The 18727-nt window shown below is 36.4% G+C and overlaps 7 protein-coding genes across 7 annotated transcripts; 5 read left to right on the forward strand and 2 right to left on the reverse strand.

The window, feature by feature from the left end:
• Window positions 1-1228: 1228 nt before the first annotated feature.
• MGM1 (dynamin-related GTPase MGM1) lies at window positions 1229-3667 on the forward strand (the record flags this gene model as incomplete). The annotated part of the gene is made up of 1 exon (XM_022818453.1): window positions 1229-3667. One exon carries the CDS (start codon window positions 1229-1231, stop codon window positions 3665-3667), a length of 2439 nt encoding a protein of 812 aa, XP_022675119.1.
• A 269-nt stretch (window positions 3668-3936) lies between these two features.
• On the reverse strand, window positions 3937-4149 carry RPB10 (DNA-directed RNA polymerase core subunit RPB10; the record flags this gene model as incomplete). Its single annotated transcript, XM_022818454.1, has 1 exon — window positions 3937-4149. One exon carries the CDS (start codon window positions 4147-4149, stop codon window positions 3937-3939), a length of 213 nt encoding a protein of 70 aa, XP_022675120.1.
• A 388-nt stretch (window positions 4150-4537) lies between these two features.
• Window positions 4538-7105, forward strand: NAN1 (Nan1p; the record flags this gene model as incomplete). Its single annotated transcript, XM_022818455.1, has 1 exon — window positions 4538-7105. One exon carries the CDS (start codon window positions 4538-4540, stop codon window positions 7103-7105), a length of 2568 nt encoding a protein of 855 aa, XP_022675121.1.
• Window positions 7106-7924: 819 nt separating this feature from the next.
• NPT1 (nicotinate phosphoribosyltransferase) lies at window positions 7925-9208 on the forward strand (the record flags this gene model as incomplete). Its single annotated transcript, XM_022818456.1, has 1 exon — window positions 7925-9208. The coding sequence occupies one exon, from the start codon at window positions 7925-7927 to the stop codon at window positions 9206-9208; it is 1284 nt and encodes a 427-aa protein (XP_022675122.1).
• A 550-nt stretch (window positions 9209-9758) lies between these two features.
• On the forward strand, window positions 9759-12830 carry KAP120 (karyopherin KAP120; the record flags this gene model as incomplete). The annotated part of the gene is made up of 1 exon (XM_022818457.1): window positions 9759-12830. The coding sequence occupies one exon, from the start codon at window positions 9759-9761 to the stop codon at window positions 12828-12830; it is 3072 nt and encodes a 1023-aa protein (XP_022675123.1).
• Window positions 12831-12919: 89 nt separating this feature from the next.
• PTP2 (tyrosine protein phosphatase PTP2) lies at window positions 12920-15607 on the reverse strand (the record flags this gene model as incomplete). The annotated part of the gene is made up of 1 exon (XM_022818458.1): window positions 12920-15607. The coding sequence occupies one exon, from the start codon at window positions 15605-15607 to the stop codon at window positions 12920-12922; it is 2688 nt and encodes an 895-aa protein (XP_022675124.1).
• Window positions 15608-17817: 2210 nt separating this feature from the next.
• SPC29 (uncharacterized protein) lies at window positions 17818-18699 on the forward strand (the record flags this gene model as incomplete). The annotated part of the gene is made up of 1 exon (XM_022818459.1): window positions 17818-18699. One exon carries the CDS (start codon window positions 17818-17820, stop codon window positions 18697-18699), a length of 882 nt encoding a protein of 293 aa, XP_022675125.1.
• Between the last annotated feature and the right edge of the window lie 28 nt (window positions 18700-18727).

Here is an 18727-nt window from a genome sequence, read left to right on the forward strand (position 1 = left end):
TCACTATGATTAACTTCAGTAAATTTCGAACACGGTAGCTTAAAATTCAGGATTTCTTGGGTCTGTTAAAGATTATCTTTTGCTTATTCAAAAATATTAGTGTTTATTCCAAAAGGCTCCGAATACTTTCGTTATTGTTATTTTCTCTTGTTTGTTTTTTATATTCTTTAGTTCGTGTTTTCAATTTTCTTTTCTTCTCGTGCTTCATTTTAGTTTTTTTGATATCGTTTTGTAACAGTTAGAGTACGGCTTGTACAGGAGTTTCTGAGCAAAAAAAGACCGAGTGAGACGCGAATTTCTGGGGGTGATTTGAATAACCTAGCACTTAGTACCATTTGTGTTGCGTGCATGTGTGGCTGGCTGCATTGGAAGCAAACAATAACTATTTCAGTAGCCAGTTGAAGTTTTTGAGATACCAATCATTCTAGTTTGCTCTGGGAGGGATTCTGATATGCCTCGTTTGTTGTTTTCTTCATAGTATCTTCATAATCCTTCTCCGCTTAATTGATTGTTCCCTTCCCCTTGAACCTCTCTAGAAGGACAAAAAGCAGTACTGAAAGATTCGCCTCATGGAACACTTCCATAAGCGAAATTTCAAGCACGAATGGAACCGAACTTACAGAATGTAGAGAGCTAGAAATAAACCCGGGTAATAAGAAAAAGAAGATAGCATGTTTTCATAATTCAGATGCCTTGCTCCGTTCAGTTTTGGGTTTTGGGATACCACAGTCACGTGAACAGTCGCAGTTGCTGAAGGAAAAAAATAGGAAGGAAAAGAAACACTATACATCTATTTAGAATTTCCCATATGTTATACTGAACTCAAAAAACGTACAAATGTTAAGTATGGTCCTGGGGAATTTACTGTAATAGTAACCAACTGATTACTTATTAATATCTCCTTTTCTCAACTTCCAGCTTTGACACTTATCAAGGTAACTGTATCACTATTTCAGTATTAATTATTGTATTATATTTTATATCGAGCTTCAACTAAAGGAATCTTATAAGTGGTTTTGAATAGATGTTTGGTAATCGGTATCGCATGATGCTGTGTAGACGGTTATGGACAACCACATGTCGGATTGGGTCATCACAGTCGATGGTAAGGCCCTCACTGGTATCACATATCCGCCACGATGCGAGAATTGGCTCAAATGTTGTGAACAATAATCCTTTATGGGTCCACGGCTTGCCCAATAAGCGATATGTTTCGTTTATTCCCGGTATGATAGGAAAGGTGATTCGGATTCCGGCTTATATAGGTGGAGGAGCCGCAGCGCTTGGGTCTTATGTTGCTTATAAAGTTAATGAGGCGGGATCATTTACTGGCGAACAGCTTTCTAAGTTTAAGGATTTTACTGGGGACATGAGAGAAAGACTAGGTGATTGGTTGCAGAAGGATGGCCAATCTGGAGATGGCGGAAATAATAGTAACAATAACGGTTCCGATACTGTAGCAGCTGCTACATTACTGGCTTCAATGTCGGATGATGAAAGCGATGAAGATAAAAAGACAAAGGAAGGAGAAGATGACGATGAAGACGATGAAGACGAAGAAGACGACGAAAATGATGAAACCGAGGATAACACACAGGATGAAATGTTGAACTTAACTAAACAGATGATTGAAATCAGATCTATTCTAAACAAGGTGGACTCTAGCTCAGCTAACCTAACATTGCCATCTATAGTGGTTATCGGTTCTCAGTCAAGTGGTAAATCTTCTGTCTTGGAATCCATAGTTGGCAAGGATTTCTTACCAAAGGGTTCGAATATGGTAACACGAAGACCAATAGAGTTAACCTTAGTCAATACCCCTAACTCACAAGAAATAACAGCTGATTTCCCAAGTTTGAGAATATATAATTTGAAAGATTTCAAGGAAGTTAAGCGTCTTCTTATGGAAATGAATATGGCCGTACCAAGTACAGAAGCAGTGTCTGATGATCCAATCCAACTAACCATAAAATCTGCTACTGTTCCTGACCTTTCATTAGTGGATCTTCCCGGATATATTCAAGTCGAGGCTGTTGACCAGCCGTTAGAACTAAAGTCCAAGATTCGCCAGTTATGTGACAAATATCTCGAAGATCCAAATATAATTTTAGCTATATCTGCTGCTGATGTTGATCTTGCTAATAGTGCGGCTCTCCGTGCCTCGAAAGTTGCCGATCCCCAAGGATTGAGAACGATTGGTGTTATTACAAAACTCGATCTCGTTGATGCCAAAACAGCAAGAGCCATTCTTAATAATAAAAAATACCCACTAAAAATGGGTTACGTTGGTGTTATTACAAAAAGCCCACAATCGAACACTGTGCATCGATTGTTTGATAATAAATCATCAGGAAACGGCTTTTTCTCTAAAAAGGGGGACCAAGCGGAGACGTTGGCTATAACTCAAACGAAGCAGTTCGAACGTTCTTTTTTTAAAGAGCATAAGAAGGATTTCTCCACATGTCAAGTTGGAACTAAGAAACTAAGAGAAAAGCTAATTAAAATCTTAGAAGTTTCTATGAGCAATGCCCTTGAACCAACTTCAAGATTAATACAACAGGAATTAGATGATACTGCATATTTGTTTAAGGTGGAATTTAACGATCGTCAATTAACTCCAAAATCATACTTATTAAACAATGTTGATGTGTTAAAAGTCGCAATCAAGGAGTTTCAAGAAAAGTTCAGTAGAAATGATTTGAAGTCTATACTCAAAGCGGATTTAGATCAAAAGGTCCTTGATTTACTTGCTGTTAGATATTGGAAAGACTTAAACTTGTCTGAACTTTCAAATACAAGGGACGAAATAGACGAATCATCGGCACTTTATTGGCACAGAAAACTAGAGTTAGCTCAATCTAGTCTAACTAAAATTGGAGTGGGAAGGCTTTCAACCAGTTTAGTCACAAACGCTATTATCCAAGAGTTGACTAACATCCTAAACCAGTCACAACTAAGAAATCATGACTTAATCAAAGAATTGGTCACCAACACTGCCGTAAACGTATTGAATTCAAAGTATTATTCTACCGCGGATCAAGTAGAGAATTGTATCAAACCATTTAAGTACGAAATTGATCTGGAAGATAGAGATTGGTCTCTCGCTCAAGAACATTCAATTGCACTAGTTAAAGAAGAACTACGTCAGTGTAATGAGAGGTATAATATGATTAAGAATGGGGTTGGCAGTAGAAAATTAAGCCAGGTAGTGCAATTTTTAAAGCAAGATCCTAATAGGAAAGAGACTCTTGGGTTTTCTGCCCTTTTATTAGAACGAGGACATGAAGCAATGTTCTTACAAGACAGATCTGCTCTATTAAACTTTAGATTGAAGTTTTTGAAGAATAAGTGTTTCTCAGTAAGCCAGAAGGATAAATGCCCTGAGGTGTTCTTAAATGCAGTTAGCGACAAATTAACGTCTACTGCTGTTCTTTTCTTAAACGTGGAGCTATTAAGTGATTTCTTCTACAACTTTCCAATAGAGTTAGATAAGAAGTTAAGTCAATTATCAGATGAGCAAGTTGAAATGTTTGCTAAAGAGGATTCCAGGATTGCAAGACATATTGAATTACAAAAGCGTAAAGAGTTATTAGAACTCGCTTTAGAGAAGATTGACTCAATTCTAGTGTTTAGGAAATCATATAAAGGCCTGTCGCAGCCAAAGTGAAACAGGAATTCAAAGAAAATATATTGTAAATAGTTCATTCCATCATTTCAATCAATTAATAACAAATACGGAAGCAGTTCCCCCAAAATATATCAGTTTTATTAAATTCAGATAGTTCTATTTAGATAATGTTTATAGTATACAGATGCAATATTACATGAGAGGGATCGTGTAAGAGAGAGCAGCGCACCATACAGCCGTTCCTGTGTCATTTAGTATACTAGATGACCTTCTGATGCCTTGTTGATTTTAGAAGCTTCAACTCTTTTTTAATCTCTCTTTTCCAAAGGATTATATCTTAAGAACTTCTCAATCAAATCAACGTGAGTGAGGATCATTCTTCTGCAACAGTATCTTTTTAGTCCTAATCTGGTCAAAGCAGTACCTTCTTCGAGTTCTTCTTCTTGCAACATGTTTAAGTAGGCTTCCCATTTGTCACCAACAACCTTACCACAAGAGAAACATCTTACAGGGACAATCATTGCTAACTTTTACCCACTGAAACTAACTATAGCGATTCGGAACTACTGCCACCCGACCTTCTCTATCCTTTATTTAAACATTCATAGTGTGTCCGTTTGTATAAGCACTAGTTAAAGGTCTATTAAAATCAAAAATTTGTCAAACTTGCACATCTCTCAATGTCATTCTAGACGGAGAGCCATTAGCGATGCCCATCTTATGTTTCTTTTTTATTCCCAAAAATTTTCCAAATCGTTGAAATCCTGCGAGACTTGAAATGTCTATAGTGAGAAAAAATATATCATTTGTGCGATGAGATGAGATGAGATGACCTCCTCATTTACGCTTTGAAGAGTTAGAGAAAGTACAAGTAAACCGCAACAGTCAGAGATTACCAGGCAATAAAAGATGGCCACATCTGGACTGGACATGTACAAACTCGCCGTTGTTTCTGGTGGGAAGGTAGCGCTTCCACGGATCCATAATAGATCAGCTACCAGAAAATCTGTAACTTGTATTACACCAGATGGATCTGCTTACATTGTACCATTCAACAATCAATTAAAAGTGTATTCAATTACTACCAGACAATGTATTAAAACTTTAAAGTTTGCGAACAACGAAGTTTTAAATTCCATATTTGATGATGAATCTGTTTCCGTAGTGCACATCGAAGCTGTGGAGGATGAGGAAATGGATAAGATTAAGATTTACACAAACACATCTAAGGTAGTAATTCTCAAGTATAAGGGTAAGCTTGATGTTGAGGTTGTATCTTTAACACTAGACATTACCGGAGAGTTACTTGCAGTCTTAGGAAACAGTTCAAGACTCATTACAGTTGAGCAAACAGGCAATTCCCATAGATATAATGTGTACGCGAACGTCTCATCTTCATCTTCTAAGGTCACACTTTTGGAGTCTTTCGATAATGTATTGCTCTCGACTTGGTCTAACAATTCCCTTTATATTGCCATCGTGTACAAAAGCCAAGAATGCAAGAAACAAATTTTGATAAAATCTTTACTCGATGATAGTGTTTCGCAAAATTTCCCAGTTCCATGTACCACTTCTAGTAGTACAGCAAACTCTCAATATGTCACTTCGTTAGCCTTAGATAACAATGCTGAACAACTAGCGATTGGTTTTGCTTCTGGTGTTATCAACTTGATTAATCTTCCTGACCTTTCAAATAGGCTACTAAAATGGCATATTGACTCAGTTTTATCTTTGGGATTCACTAATGATAATGCCTATTTATTATCAGGTGGGTGGGAAAAAGTCTTGAGTTTCTGGCAGTTGACAACCAATATGCAACATTTCCTTCCTAGACTTAACGGTATCGTATTGGAGGCTCTACCAGCTAACGACAAGTACTACACTCTTGTTTTACAGTTTGCAGAAAACAATACCAGCTCTGATTACCAAATAACTCTATTAAATGCTACGGACTTAACCTCATTACTTTCTATTAATGGTCCTTTCCCAGTGTTTGAAACTGTGACCCCAAACGTGGAACAGCCTATCTCCACAGTGAACTCAAAAAGCTCAGTCTCTTCGTCAAATATGCTCCAATCAAAAAAGAAGCAAAAGAGGAAACTTCTGAAGAGAAAGAATCACGACTTCACTTCTCAATTGACGGTTCATCCTTTAACAAAACATTTGTACATTCCACATGTGTCATCTTTGCAAACATTTGATTTGTATAAAAATGAACAAGTCAATTACCAATATGTTTCATCTAGTGTGAATAATGCAGCAGGTAAAGTTAGACTCGAATTGACCATTCAGGATCCCGTCGTACAGGATGTCAAATTCACTCTAGATGGCCTGTGGATGATCACTTATGAAGTCGAATATCCTCCTGATGGGTTGTTGTCTTCGAAGGAATTATCACATGTTATAAAATTCTGGAAATTAGATGACAATAAGGAGTGGCAACTCAAAACTAAGGTTTTGAATCCACATGGTAATAATGTACCAGTTACCTGCATAATACCTTCACCCAAAAGTATCAATTCATCTCAAGCTTGTTTAACAGCAGACAACAATGGGGGTGTTAAATATTGGAAGTTTGACACCAAGCAAAACAACTGGTGCCTAAACAAGTTGTTACTACCAAACTATAATCACTTTTCAGGCTCGGTACAACTTGCATGGTCTTTAGACGGATCTTTAATTTTCCATGCATTTGAAGATAAATTGTCAATTATCGAGTTTAGTGAATTTAAACTATTAGAAGGAGACGATAGTTTACCAATTGAACGTACGTTGGACACCCCAATACAAACTTTATGCTTAGTGAACGACTCAACGCTAATTATCGCAACTAAGACATCCCTTCACTCGTTTAATTTATTAACTCAAAGTATCATCAGCAGCTTTGATATCTTCCCTTATCTGAATGGTGTTTACAAACCAGGTCATTTTGCAAGACTACTAACATGTGACGCTAACACCGGAAGGGTGGCGTTTGCCATCAACCAACCAACTATAAAAGAGAAGGATGATGTCAGCAATGGAAAAAGCCTGTCTTTAAGACACAAGAGTCGTATTCTGGTTTTCAACTCTGATTTGACAGAGAAACTCGGCAGTTTCGGACATAATGAATATATTTCATCTTTGGTGTGGAACTTTGGTGCTGACTTCATATTTATGGATATTAAGTCCCGACTTGGTATTGTAAGTACAACGGCTAGTTCCGAAATGGTAGATGAGTCTAACAATGACCAACCATTTGAAGCATTGGACCCAGAATCCTTCACCTACAAACTTCAACAGTTAACAAAGAAGAAAACTTTGGACAATACCAAGATTGAAGAAACTGAAGATCAAAATATGGATCTGGAGTTCATTAATGGAAACCTTTCGCAGAATAAAACAATAAACATGAACAGCTTTACTAGTTTGTTCGAGAATATAGACAACGTCCAAATGGATACATTATTTGAACGTGTAATGAAAATCATTACGTAAAGTAACAAGTATAAACTATTTTACCACTAAAAAATGTACCTAGAAGTATCATATAATACAACCAAATACAAAATAATTACCAAAAATATCCTATTCTTTCATATGTAGTCTAATATTTCTCAAATTGGTATATTATATTTTTCCATGCAATCATGAGCATGTTCTTTTTACTTTACTTGCTTCTTCCAGTCTCAGTTTTTGACAAATTACAAAAAAAACAGAAGGAAATCTGTCACTAAAAAAAAAACGTGACAAAAATATTGGCATTATCGAATACGACCAAACAAAGACATTTTTATATAGAATAATGCTCCTTGGTACAGTCAAAGTGACAACCAATTGTGTATTTCCAATATCTGTCACAATAGAGACTAACAAAATAGAGCACAGCAACCTGCTTCGTTACAATAAGGTTAGTTACTAGCAGTTTCTTTGTTTTAGGTGTACCGTGAATTTTTCGAGTGCGGAATTAAATAGGAATTAAAATCCCGTTGTTCAAACCGTTGGAGAGGGGTCTGACTGTTTTGAAAACGAGCGTTTAATTTTCCCTCAGAAACTGCTGGAATTTGCTGACTTATTACTGCTAGTATTTTCATTTTCATATTTTTTTATTTCCTTCCAATTTTTTTTTTTTTTTTTTTCCATTAAAAATTATCAGACTGATAGCATAGGTATATATCAGGAGGGTAGAAGAGTTAAAAAAAAAAAGGAAGAGGTAATTTGAATTTGGACAACTTTCTATATGCTGAGGTTTATGAATAAAGGGGAAACAAAATCTGACATCTATACTAAGAAGGATCGTAACAAAACCAAGTAACCATGAAGCCTGTTATCACTTCGTTCCTCGACACAGACATGTACAAGTTGACGATGCATGCTGCCGTCTTTACCCATTTCAAGGATGTCAAAGTCAAATATAAGTATACAAACCGCTCACCTCAAATGACTTTTAACAGGGAAGCTATCGAATGGTTGAAGGAGCAGTTCAAGCTTTTGGGTGAAATTAAATTGAGTGAAGAGGAGCTTGCATTTATTAAAAAGGCTATACCTTATTTGCCCAAGGAGTATCTAGAGTTTATAGCCGAAGGTGGATTTGAAGTGAATCCAGAGGAAGAGCTCAAATTTGAGGTTAAGGAAATTAGCGACAAACCAGGCCATTACGAATTAGATATTAGTATTGAGGGCTTATGGATCAAAACAATATGGTATGAGATACCTGTGCTCGCTTTAGTGTCTGAAGCCTACTTCAAATTTGTCGATACCGACTGGACCCTAGATGGCCAAGTTGAAAAGGCCTATGCTAAAACTGAAAAGCTTTTACAAAACAACATAATCTTCAGTGAATTTGGAACAAGACGTCGTAGGTCATTTGAAACTCAAGACCTAGTTATGCAAGGGATTTTGAAAGCTGCCAAGGATTTGGGGAAGTCAAACATGGTTTTGGGGACTTCGAATGTATATTTTGCAAAAAAATACAACGTCGATCCAGTAGGAACAGTAGCTCATGAATGGATGATGGGAATTGCTTCTATTACCAATGATTACCTGAGTGCAAATAAAAACGCCATGGACTATTGGATTGAAACTTTTGGTATTGAACACGCTGGTCTAGCTCTTACTGATACTTTTGGAACTGATTCATTTTTGAAGTCATTTTACCCACCTTATTCTGATGCTTATATCGGAGTAAGACAGGATTCTGGTGACCCTGTTTTGTACACGAAGAAAATTGCCCACCACTACAATGAGGTTTTGAATCTTCCCAAGTTTTCCAAAGTTATCTGTTATTCAGACTCGTTAAACCCAGATCGTGCCATAGAGTATGCTAAGGTGGCACATGAAAACGGGCTAAAAGCTACCTTCGGTATTGGTACTAACTTTACGAATGATTTCCAAAGAAAATCTAATCCCTCGATCAAGAGTGAACCTCTTAATATTGTTATTAAGTTACTGGAGGTTAACGGAAATCATGCTATTAAAATATCTGACAATTTAGGTAAAAATATGGGTGATCCAGAAACCGTCCGCAGAGTTAAAAGGGAACTTGGTTATATAGAGAGGAAGTACGCCGGAGATAATGAAGCTCATAGATGGGCTGCTTGAGAAGAGAACTATCCTTTGCAGTCGAAAGTAAACCTCAAAATCAAGAGGCGTCCTCCATGTAATGTTAATCAACTCATTCAGATGTCAGGAATATAGGAAAATAAGTATAATTTCAGGTCTTTATAACATTATCTAGAAGACAAACATGTTCTTAATGGGCTCATTGCCTTGTTTTTAGTACTTTTAGTATTTTAAACCTTTTTTGTATTAGAATAACCTGCCCTAACCTAAATATTCCCTTGTTTTTCGTCGAATACTTTTTATACACACCAAGAAAAAATACTGAAAGAAACTGGTACTGGTATATATGTTACAATATTCGTCACACTTTTCGACTTGGAAGCTTCTGAAATATCCATATGATACTATCCACGTCGCGAAGGGTACTTTGAAACATACTAGCTATCCAAGACAACGGGTGACGAATTGCTCTTATTTTAACATACCGTTATTCAAGCTTCTGTTATATTTTCAGCATTAAAATACCAAGGCATATTGAGAAACACAGGCAGCCTAACACGTTAGGAAGATAGTAATATTTTCTTGAATAATGAGCTCTCATTTGACAGAACTTGCACTTGTGCAAGTACTAGAGCAAGCGAGCAATCCACAATATGCTGGAATGGATATGCAAAAAATTGCAGAAAAACAACTAAAGGAGTGGGAAGTACAACCGGGGTTCCACTATTTGCTACAGTCAATATATATGGATTTGTCTGTATCATTACAAGTGAGATGGCTCGCAATTATTCAATTTAAAAATGGTTTAGACAGTTATTGGAGATCAACAAGGATAAATGCTATATCTAAGGATGAAAAGAAACAAATTCGGAATAGGCTATTCGATATGATAGATGAGCCTAATGATAAATTGGCCATCCAAAATGCCCAAGCTGTATCCAGAGTAGCACGAATTGATTTTCCTGTTGAGTGGCCTAATCTTTTCGAACAGATTGAGGTACTCCTTAATAATGAAAATGTGTGGAAAGACCAAGTTAAGGTATACAATATTCTGATTCACTTGAACCAAATCATAAAAATAATAGCCGTTGCAAGAATAGGAAGATGTAGACCTGCCATGCAATCCAAAATGCCAATTATTTTCCCACTTCTTATGAGGATATACTTGTGTTACTTCAATAAATGGACTAATACAGATTCAATAGAGGATGATGACATCTCTGAATTACAAGTTTCTTATCTAGCATTAAAAGTCCTAAGAAGAATTGTAGTCGATGGGTTTGAATCGCCTCATAAGGACAAATCTGTAATAGAGTTTATGTCCATATCTGAACAACATTTCCAGGTCTTATTGAAAAACTATCAAGCCTTTGGCTCATTTGCAATATATGAAAAATTCATTAAATGCTACTGCAAATTGTACTTTAACTTAATATCTTCTTCAACTGCCAACTTTGTCATGATGCCATCCTCTAAATCTATACTTATTACCTTTACTACGTTGGTAATCGAAAAAGCACCTGACGTGTATAGGGAGAACCCAGATTCTGAAACAGGTTTTTGGGAGTCAATTGCCATTAGAGGTTTCTTGATCCTAAAAAAGATACTAAATTTTATAACTAAAAAGGGGGCTGTAACAATTAAAGTAAGAAGTGATAAGGCTGATGTAGATGCTGCTATCCACAAGCTAACTACTGAGTTTTTATCTGAAGAACTTATTAAAAAACTCGTCGATTTGCTTATTGACTGGTATCTTAAGTTGAGACCTGCAGATTTGGAGGCATGGTCAATCGATCCTGAAGAATGGGTAAACGAACAGATGAGCTCTAGCTTTGAATATCAGATTAGGCCATGTGCTGAAAATTTTTTCCAGAATTTAATAACCTCTTTCCAGGAGCTTTTAGGGCCATATCTTTTGAGTAAAATTGACTCTGAAGCTTCCCAGCTTACGGACTCAATCGACGATCTTTTGAAAAAAGATGCCTTATTTTGTGCCTTTCAGCTAAGTGCCCATGCTGTGTCCGAAACACTTGATTTTGACAGGCTTTTAGAGACAGTGTTCTTACCTGAAGCGTCAAAGACTGGTGCCTCCACTGATCAACTACGTGTTATAAGAAGAAGGGTCGCTTTGGTCATTGATGGTTGGGTCTGCGTTAGCTCATCAGACCATTCTAAGCAACAGTGTTATCAATTTTTCTTGCACATGCTCAAGATAGAACCTGATAAAGTAGTGCAATTATCTATAGTTCAAGCACTAAGAACAATGATAGATGATTGGGACTTTAAAAAGGAAATATTTGAACCATACTTAGAAAGCTTTGTCACAATATTTTTACAGCAACTTTTGCCGGAAGTATCATTGACAGAGACTAGACTTTACGTGTTGAATACATTGACCGATTTAATAATTCAAACAAAGCCATTGGTAAATAAGCAGCTTTTGATGAAGATCCTTGAAATTGTTCCAAAGTTTTGGGATATTGCAAGCAATGATCCAACCGAGTCAATCTTGGCCAATGTTCTACTTCGTCTCCTAAGATATTTAGCAATATCTTTGAGGAACTACTCATATGCTACATGGGATATTTCGTTAAATATTATTGAAACTGCTTGTAACCCGACCTCCTCGCAATCATCGCTTCTTCTAGAGGATGGTTTAGAGTTGTGGAGCGCTCTTTTGCAGAACTATGATCCTCAAGAGCAAAATTTAGATGAACGGTTCCTCAATATTACACCTTTACTCCTGCACAGCGTAGAAACACAAACTGAACTACTTCCAATATCATTGGAAATTTTAAAGAGCTATTCCATATTGTTACCACCACAGCAGTTCCATTCATTCCCCTCATTTAACGAAATCTTGAAAAGAACATCCAGTCATTTATTGTTGTTGAGAGATGATGCTTACACAATACTCTTAGAAATATGGGATATTTTAGCATTAGCAGACGAGAGTGAGAATGAAATGACCATTCTTTACCATTTCTCTTATAATTCGGTATTCAAGAGTGTGTTTGATGCTATATTCTTACAAGAACAATTATCACCTTTCCAAACAAGCCAATTGTTTAAAATATTTGCTCGAATTTCCTTTAGTCATCCTAACAACATTATAACATTGTTATCGGATTATCAAAAAAATCTAGAAAGTCCGTTGGAGAATTCGCGACTACCAGAAGCTCAGCGTAAACTTGTAACCAATGAAACCCCACTTGAGGACATAATAAAGGTATTCTTCGATGTATGGTGTAAAGCATATGGATCTATATATGATCCTAAACTAAAGAAAATCCACTTACTTGGTATGTCTTCTCTATTGAAAACTGGAGCTGCACCATGTTTATCCTACTTTGCTGTTATCCTCTCCATGTGGATCGAATCATTAGAAGAGATCAATGAGAACTCAGATGGTGACTGTGAAAAATATCACCTATCCGATGCAGAGTTGTCACCTGAGACAAATTGTGAACAAGTTAGACTTCACGAATTAATAAGGCAAAATGATCCTGCACATATTATTAGTGTAAAAAATTTCATATCGGAAACATTGTCTTTCTTGAAAAATAATATGGATGAGGATTCGTTCCAGAAACTTGTTTTATCTGCCGACCCAGTGTTAATGGAAAATTTACAACTCTTTATGTCAATAAAACCTCAATAGTTTGAAACATGAAGTGCATACATAAGAAGCTTTAATCGAAAATAATAATGTTTTCCGTTGAGGCATTGATTAAATCATATTTAAAAGATCTATACGTTTTCCTTTAAATAGAAGAACTCTAACATACTCTCATAGCAAGTTAAGTATTGAGTTAAATTTTGAACCATAGATATTCTTTGCTTCCTTAGTTCGTTAACTACTATGAAAATCAAGTCAGCAGACATATTCCAGACATCTATCTTATTTGCTTGGTTTGAGCGCGGATCAAGAACACCTAGTAGGAAATCAAGGGTAATAAAAACTCCTGTTCTTCCACAACCAGCTGAACAATGCACTAAAATCGGAGAACCAGAGTTATTTTTATTAATGGATACCAATTCAAGTTTTTTGTAAGAGTTCAAGAAATCCTCCGTTTTATTATTAAGCGCATTGATAAGAATATCTGGCTCATTTAATAGAATATTCTTAATATGATAGATATGGATGAAGTCTTTCATATTGATGCCACATGAGTCTAACCATTTTGTATATTGGAGTTGGTATACAATATGAGAATTTGTTCCGTTCTTTTTAGAGGTTCCCTCGAATTTTGCCCTCTTAGTTGGAGAAGTATCCTTAAAATCGGATTTAGATACTTTAATTACACGTAATATGCAACCTGGAATATCGAAAACATCTTCGTAAGTGTTGACCACTTGAACCTCATGTTTTCTTATGGATTTTGAATTCCAGTATATATCCCATTTTTTCATATCAAGTTCGTCATAGGAGTTTAGCGATATTATTACTTTAAGGTTATTCGACAGAACGACTTTCCAAAAGTCATCTATTGTAGAAACTAAAGGTGCTTGAGTTGCAATGTAATTGAAGTCTGGGTTTATTTGTGGAAGCCTCAAATAATTCGCATTAAAATAATCATTAAATGGTTCTGTTGATGATTCAAGTTCAGGAAAATCTCTTAGTACATCGCCTTTAGAAACAGGGTTAGAGCACAACCTAGATGGAGAGCTTTCTTGTGAAAAGTACCCCACATCCTCATCCACCGTATGCAGCTCATCATTAACTCTGAGCGTATTCGAATTGGTTCTGCATGCTTTGGTGGCACACTTCTTTGGATCAGTCTCTAAGTTGATAGACTTTTTATCTAAAAACTCTACGAGGTTCGACCCTTCGCCAGACACCTGGGTTAGGTGTTCAGAAATAGGAGACGGCTGTAGTCTAACTCTAGAATGTTCATAAGGCAAAATATTTGAGTATCGATTTTTGGTAAATGATTGAATCCCTTTAGTCATCTGATAATTACCCAGGGGTGTTTCAACAATTTCCTCTTCAACATCAGATGATTTTTCACTGCTATTTGTATTAATATTGCATAAATCATTTCTGTCTGAATTAAAGTTATCACAAGTAGAAGTCAAGTTTGAGTCCGTACTATTCCTCTTTTTCAAAACAGGAAGGAGTTCCGGTGACAAATTGTTCAATTTACCAATCAAGTTATGTTTACTACTATCGTTAAGTTCTTCCGTTATGTCCATTCGTAATTTTTCATCAACAGATCTGTTGGAGTTTTTCATTACCAAAACGTCTTCATCTGATTCATAGGCGTGCCCATTTGGTTTATATTCCTTTTGTAGGTTCTTTAGAGAGTATATTTTGGACAATTTCTTGTTGTATGGAGATTGCTTTTCCGGCAATTTTATGCTATGTGAGTTTTGAGAAACAAGTGTAGACTCGGAAGAAGAAGGTGGGTTGGATGCCATAAGGCATTTCTCCAACCGTCTGACTTCTAAAGCCTCTAAAGTTTCAAAATCCTCGAATATTTTTTCCAACACAGTATCACTTTTACTATTGTAAGGTGAGAGCCACTTCGGTACATGAATAGGAAGTGTCTCTGGTGTGTGGAAAACAAAATATTTTTTGATTGAATTTGGTGAATAATGAATGCTATCCTTTTTCAAAGATTGTATGAACATCTTTGTAGAGGAAGCTGAAGATATCAGATTAGGGGATATCCGAGGATCATTAATTTGGGGTATATGCAGTTTTAACGGGGGGTGTTTGTTATTATGGTTTTCTTTATTATCATCAGGTTTATTGATCTTAAATGATGGTAACGGTATAGGTGAGTATTGAGGGAAACTTTGTTTATTAAATGAACTAGTTCCGCCTTCAATAAAGCTAATGGAGAAAGAAGGATTTATTTCATTAAGATATGGTAGCATCTTTAAAATAACAGAAGAAGTTTGTTGATTGCAATGATGAATCGTGGAATGATCATCAAAAACAACCAAATGAACACAACTTGCCAATTTTTCCGTCAACAAAGTCTGTGTTTCATGATGCAAAGTCGATACCAATTGGATAAACGTTGTTCTGGGTCTTCTAAGGAGTGTGCTGGGGAATGACACATGTAAGGTATCGAAATCCTTTAGCGGATATCCATGAACAGTTAGATCCAAAAAAAAGGGATTGTCTTCAGATTTTATATCTGCTATCGATACGGGGTTCAAGCAGAAATCTCTACTTACTTCTTGATCCATTAAATCGACGTAAACAGAGTTTGGCCGCTGCCATCTTAATGGCTTGAACATTGAGTTATTATTCCCGCTGCCACTCATACTTCCAGTATAGTTACCATTCATGCCAGATCCCATCCCATTTTTACTTCCTGAACTGCTGCGACTGCCACTGCCGGATACAGTAGCACTAGCAATATTTTGAGAGTTGCTGGAAGTGCTGCTACTCGGTGATATGTTCACGCTCATGGGGAGACTCATATTATGGCGGGGTAGGTAGGTAATGCAAATGTAAAAATAGTGATAAAATTTTTCTGGTAGGAGTAAAACGAGATAGAAGGATCTAAAATAGCTTAAAATTTATTCCGAAGGACACTCTTCCCCTGATATACCTTATGTCTGTCAAGCAGTTAGTTCAAAGATCCTGTATACGTACCCGTACATATACAGTAGTAATGCCAGTTTCGTTTCAAAAATTATCTATACCTTTTTTTTTTTTCGAATCCAAAAGCCCAACAAACTATTCTGAAAGGAAAAATGATCCCCTCTTGGATTTCCCAATCTTTAGCTTTAGTTTTCCTTTTCTCTATATAAATGACTTCCGAAGGTTTTAGTTTCTGCTTTTCAACTTTCTATTTTTTTTTTTTAGGAATCAAGTATGTGTGTTATATTTGAAATAGTGCAAGGACGGCCAAAAGTTAAATTTGGAAGTAACCAAGAGAAACAAGGAACACCGAGTATGCAACGACAAAGAGCGGCCAATTCTCGAGTGTAAGAGTCTGTAACTAGTTAAATGTTATAGACGCAGCGTCTTGATGCATTATTTGTACTATTATATACTAAGTTGTGCAAATAAACCAACTTTTCGATGATATAATGGCTCGGATTAGCAAAGCAGAAGTGCACAGCAGACCAGAGCAACGGTGTCAAGTTCTGTTGCGGTTGTTCGGTGTTTGTGTTGCACTAAACATTTTGTGAAGTGTGCGTTAATCGAGAATGAAAGCTGTCAGGTCCTAATTTTTAAGGTGGGGGACGTTTAATTTGTCCCTTTCAAGCGTAAACTTTATCTATGACAAGTTAACTGTAGCATACAGTTCTGATTGAGTTCTGTCCAGACGTGACCAGTCTTAGATTATTTTCCCTCTCTCTAGAGAGCTCTTTGCTAACCTCGAAATATGTACTTTTCTATTGTTCTCTATTTGTCCCTCATGTTTTTTTTTTTTTTTTTTTTTTTTCATTTGTTTTGTCCTTCGTTCACCCGCATTCTAGAACCCTTTGTAGAAGAGAGTTTATTTTTAGTTTGTGATCTGGCCAGATAAATTTATACCTTGACTTACATAACGCCGAACACAAACACGTATGCATAAATATGCAGCATTAGGGGGAGGGGAGAATGGGAAAACAAGAAGAGTACGTTCCTACTTTTGCTTCTAAGTATTATTGTTTCACACATACCTCAGCTTTCCCCTCTGCATGTCCCGCTTCACTAACGTTTTATACTCTGATGAAACTCTCGTAACTCAAATCTGCTCACACAAATATTTTTGTCCCCTAGAAATCTGTACAGCCATGCCACGAACTACGTCATGATAAATGAATCTTACTTCAGTGTTCTTTGCACTAAACGGTTTCAATAATGAAAAAGAAACAAAAAGAAAAATATTAATTTGTGCATAGCCGCAGAAATTCCAGCCCATGAAAGGCAAATGCCATTCCGAATTCGAATTAAGTCTCCTGTATGTAGATGAAGTGGTGCAACAATAATGCGCCATCATAGTTGCACCAACGAATGTAAAACTGTTTATTATAGCCTTTCTATAGCTCTATTAACTACTCCGCCTACTGTACTACAAAACAGCATTGATACAAAATGCTGTTTTCCTAATGAGAACGAATCATCTCGGTTTCTCTTTCCGAGTAACTGTTGGTTTGGATCTTCGGTAATAGCCTTCTGAAAAAAAAAAACGAATGGCGTAAATAATGAAAAGGGAAGTAGGTAATGGAAGTAGGTACTATTATGCTGCACAGACAAATGAGAAGCTAAAATAGTGTGTATTGGAAAAACAGAACCGTTATACCTTCAATTACTTTTCTTCAACAAATTATATCATGGGCGTGCAAAAGAAAACCGAACAAAAATAAATTTGAATCTTATCTAATCCTGAGAACCAAATAACCTCCAGGCCGATGGTAAGCCCCTTACTATAAACAGAGGAATTCTGGCATGTTGTAATTTTTCTGGACAATCACGTGATAATGTTTTACTTTCGTGTTTTCAGTATCTGTTCCTTTTATTTTTCTTGTACTCTGTTTGTGTAAACAAGAAAAAACAACATAATATTAGTAGTGAGTGCTTCACTTCCAGAGACTCTTGTTTCTAGGCTGTAAGCTATACATGTTGCAGTTTTAAGGAAAGAACTTGTTCTTTCAAAGGTGAGGTAAAGCGTCCAAAAGTACTCGACTCTTCAGAGATGGACGTATCACAATTTCTCAATAACGTTGAGAATGATGATACCCTACAAAATATTAGGAAAGAGTATCTGAACTCTAAGAGGACTCTTCAAGAGCTCATGTCAAATCAAAGCCCTACAAAAAGAATGGAATTCTCCAAACGACCCACTGCAGCTCCTGACCTTCGTAAGGACAATAATTCGGATGCGAATAAAAAGTATAATAATATTTTCCACAACTCACCGAAAGCTAATCAATTCAAACGTCCTAGTGGTAACATCAACGAAGATGAGTTTCTTCGAATACAACTGCGAGAGGCAATGGCAAAGTCAAAGGAGCCCAAACAGAGCATACCGTCTGGGAATATCGATAAATTGTCTAGTTTGACTAGACTTGATGACCTAGAAAAAAGGTTATACCAGCATGAGTTGCAAATACAAACTCTTAAAAGTGAACTGTACCAATCTAACTCTTTGAATAGATCACTACAACAAAAGGTCAATCTATTAGAGGAGCATATGAAAATGATTTCAGGAAATAGTTATTTAGGAAAGACGGTTTCAACTGCCAATGACGCTCAGGTACCAGTAAATGTTAAATTGTCAGGAATTCCCAATTCTATTTACAATGGAAATTATTTAGATAGGCCGCAAAGTGCGCCATCCACATCAAGTACTTCTGATTGGATGAGAAATGCTCTAACTGATGTTGATGATACCAAGGTTTTACTCGGACTAAAAAAACCGTTGGATCGACCCGAAAACGATAGCATCAGTCATTTTAGTAATAATCATAATGGAAATAATGAAATCCCTCTCTTCCAGAATCAACGAAGGAACCTGTCTAATTTTGATGATAGTACCAGTAGATTGATAAATATTACCGGGAATCGGAGGAGTTAGGATATTGCAAATTATCGATATTTATATC

The sequence above is a fragment of the Kluyveromyces marxianus genome, chromosome 2 (genome assembly GCF_001417885.1).
Source record: "Kluyveromyces marxianus DMKU3-1042 DNA, complete genome, chromosome 2".
NCBI lineage: Eukaryota > Fungi > Ascomycota > Saccharomycetes > Saccharomycetales > Saccharomycetaceae > Kluyveromyces > Kluyveromyces marxianus.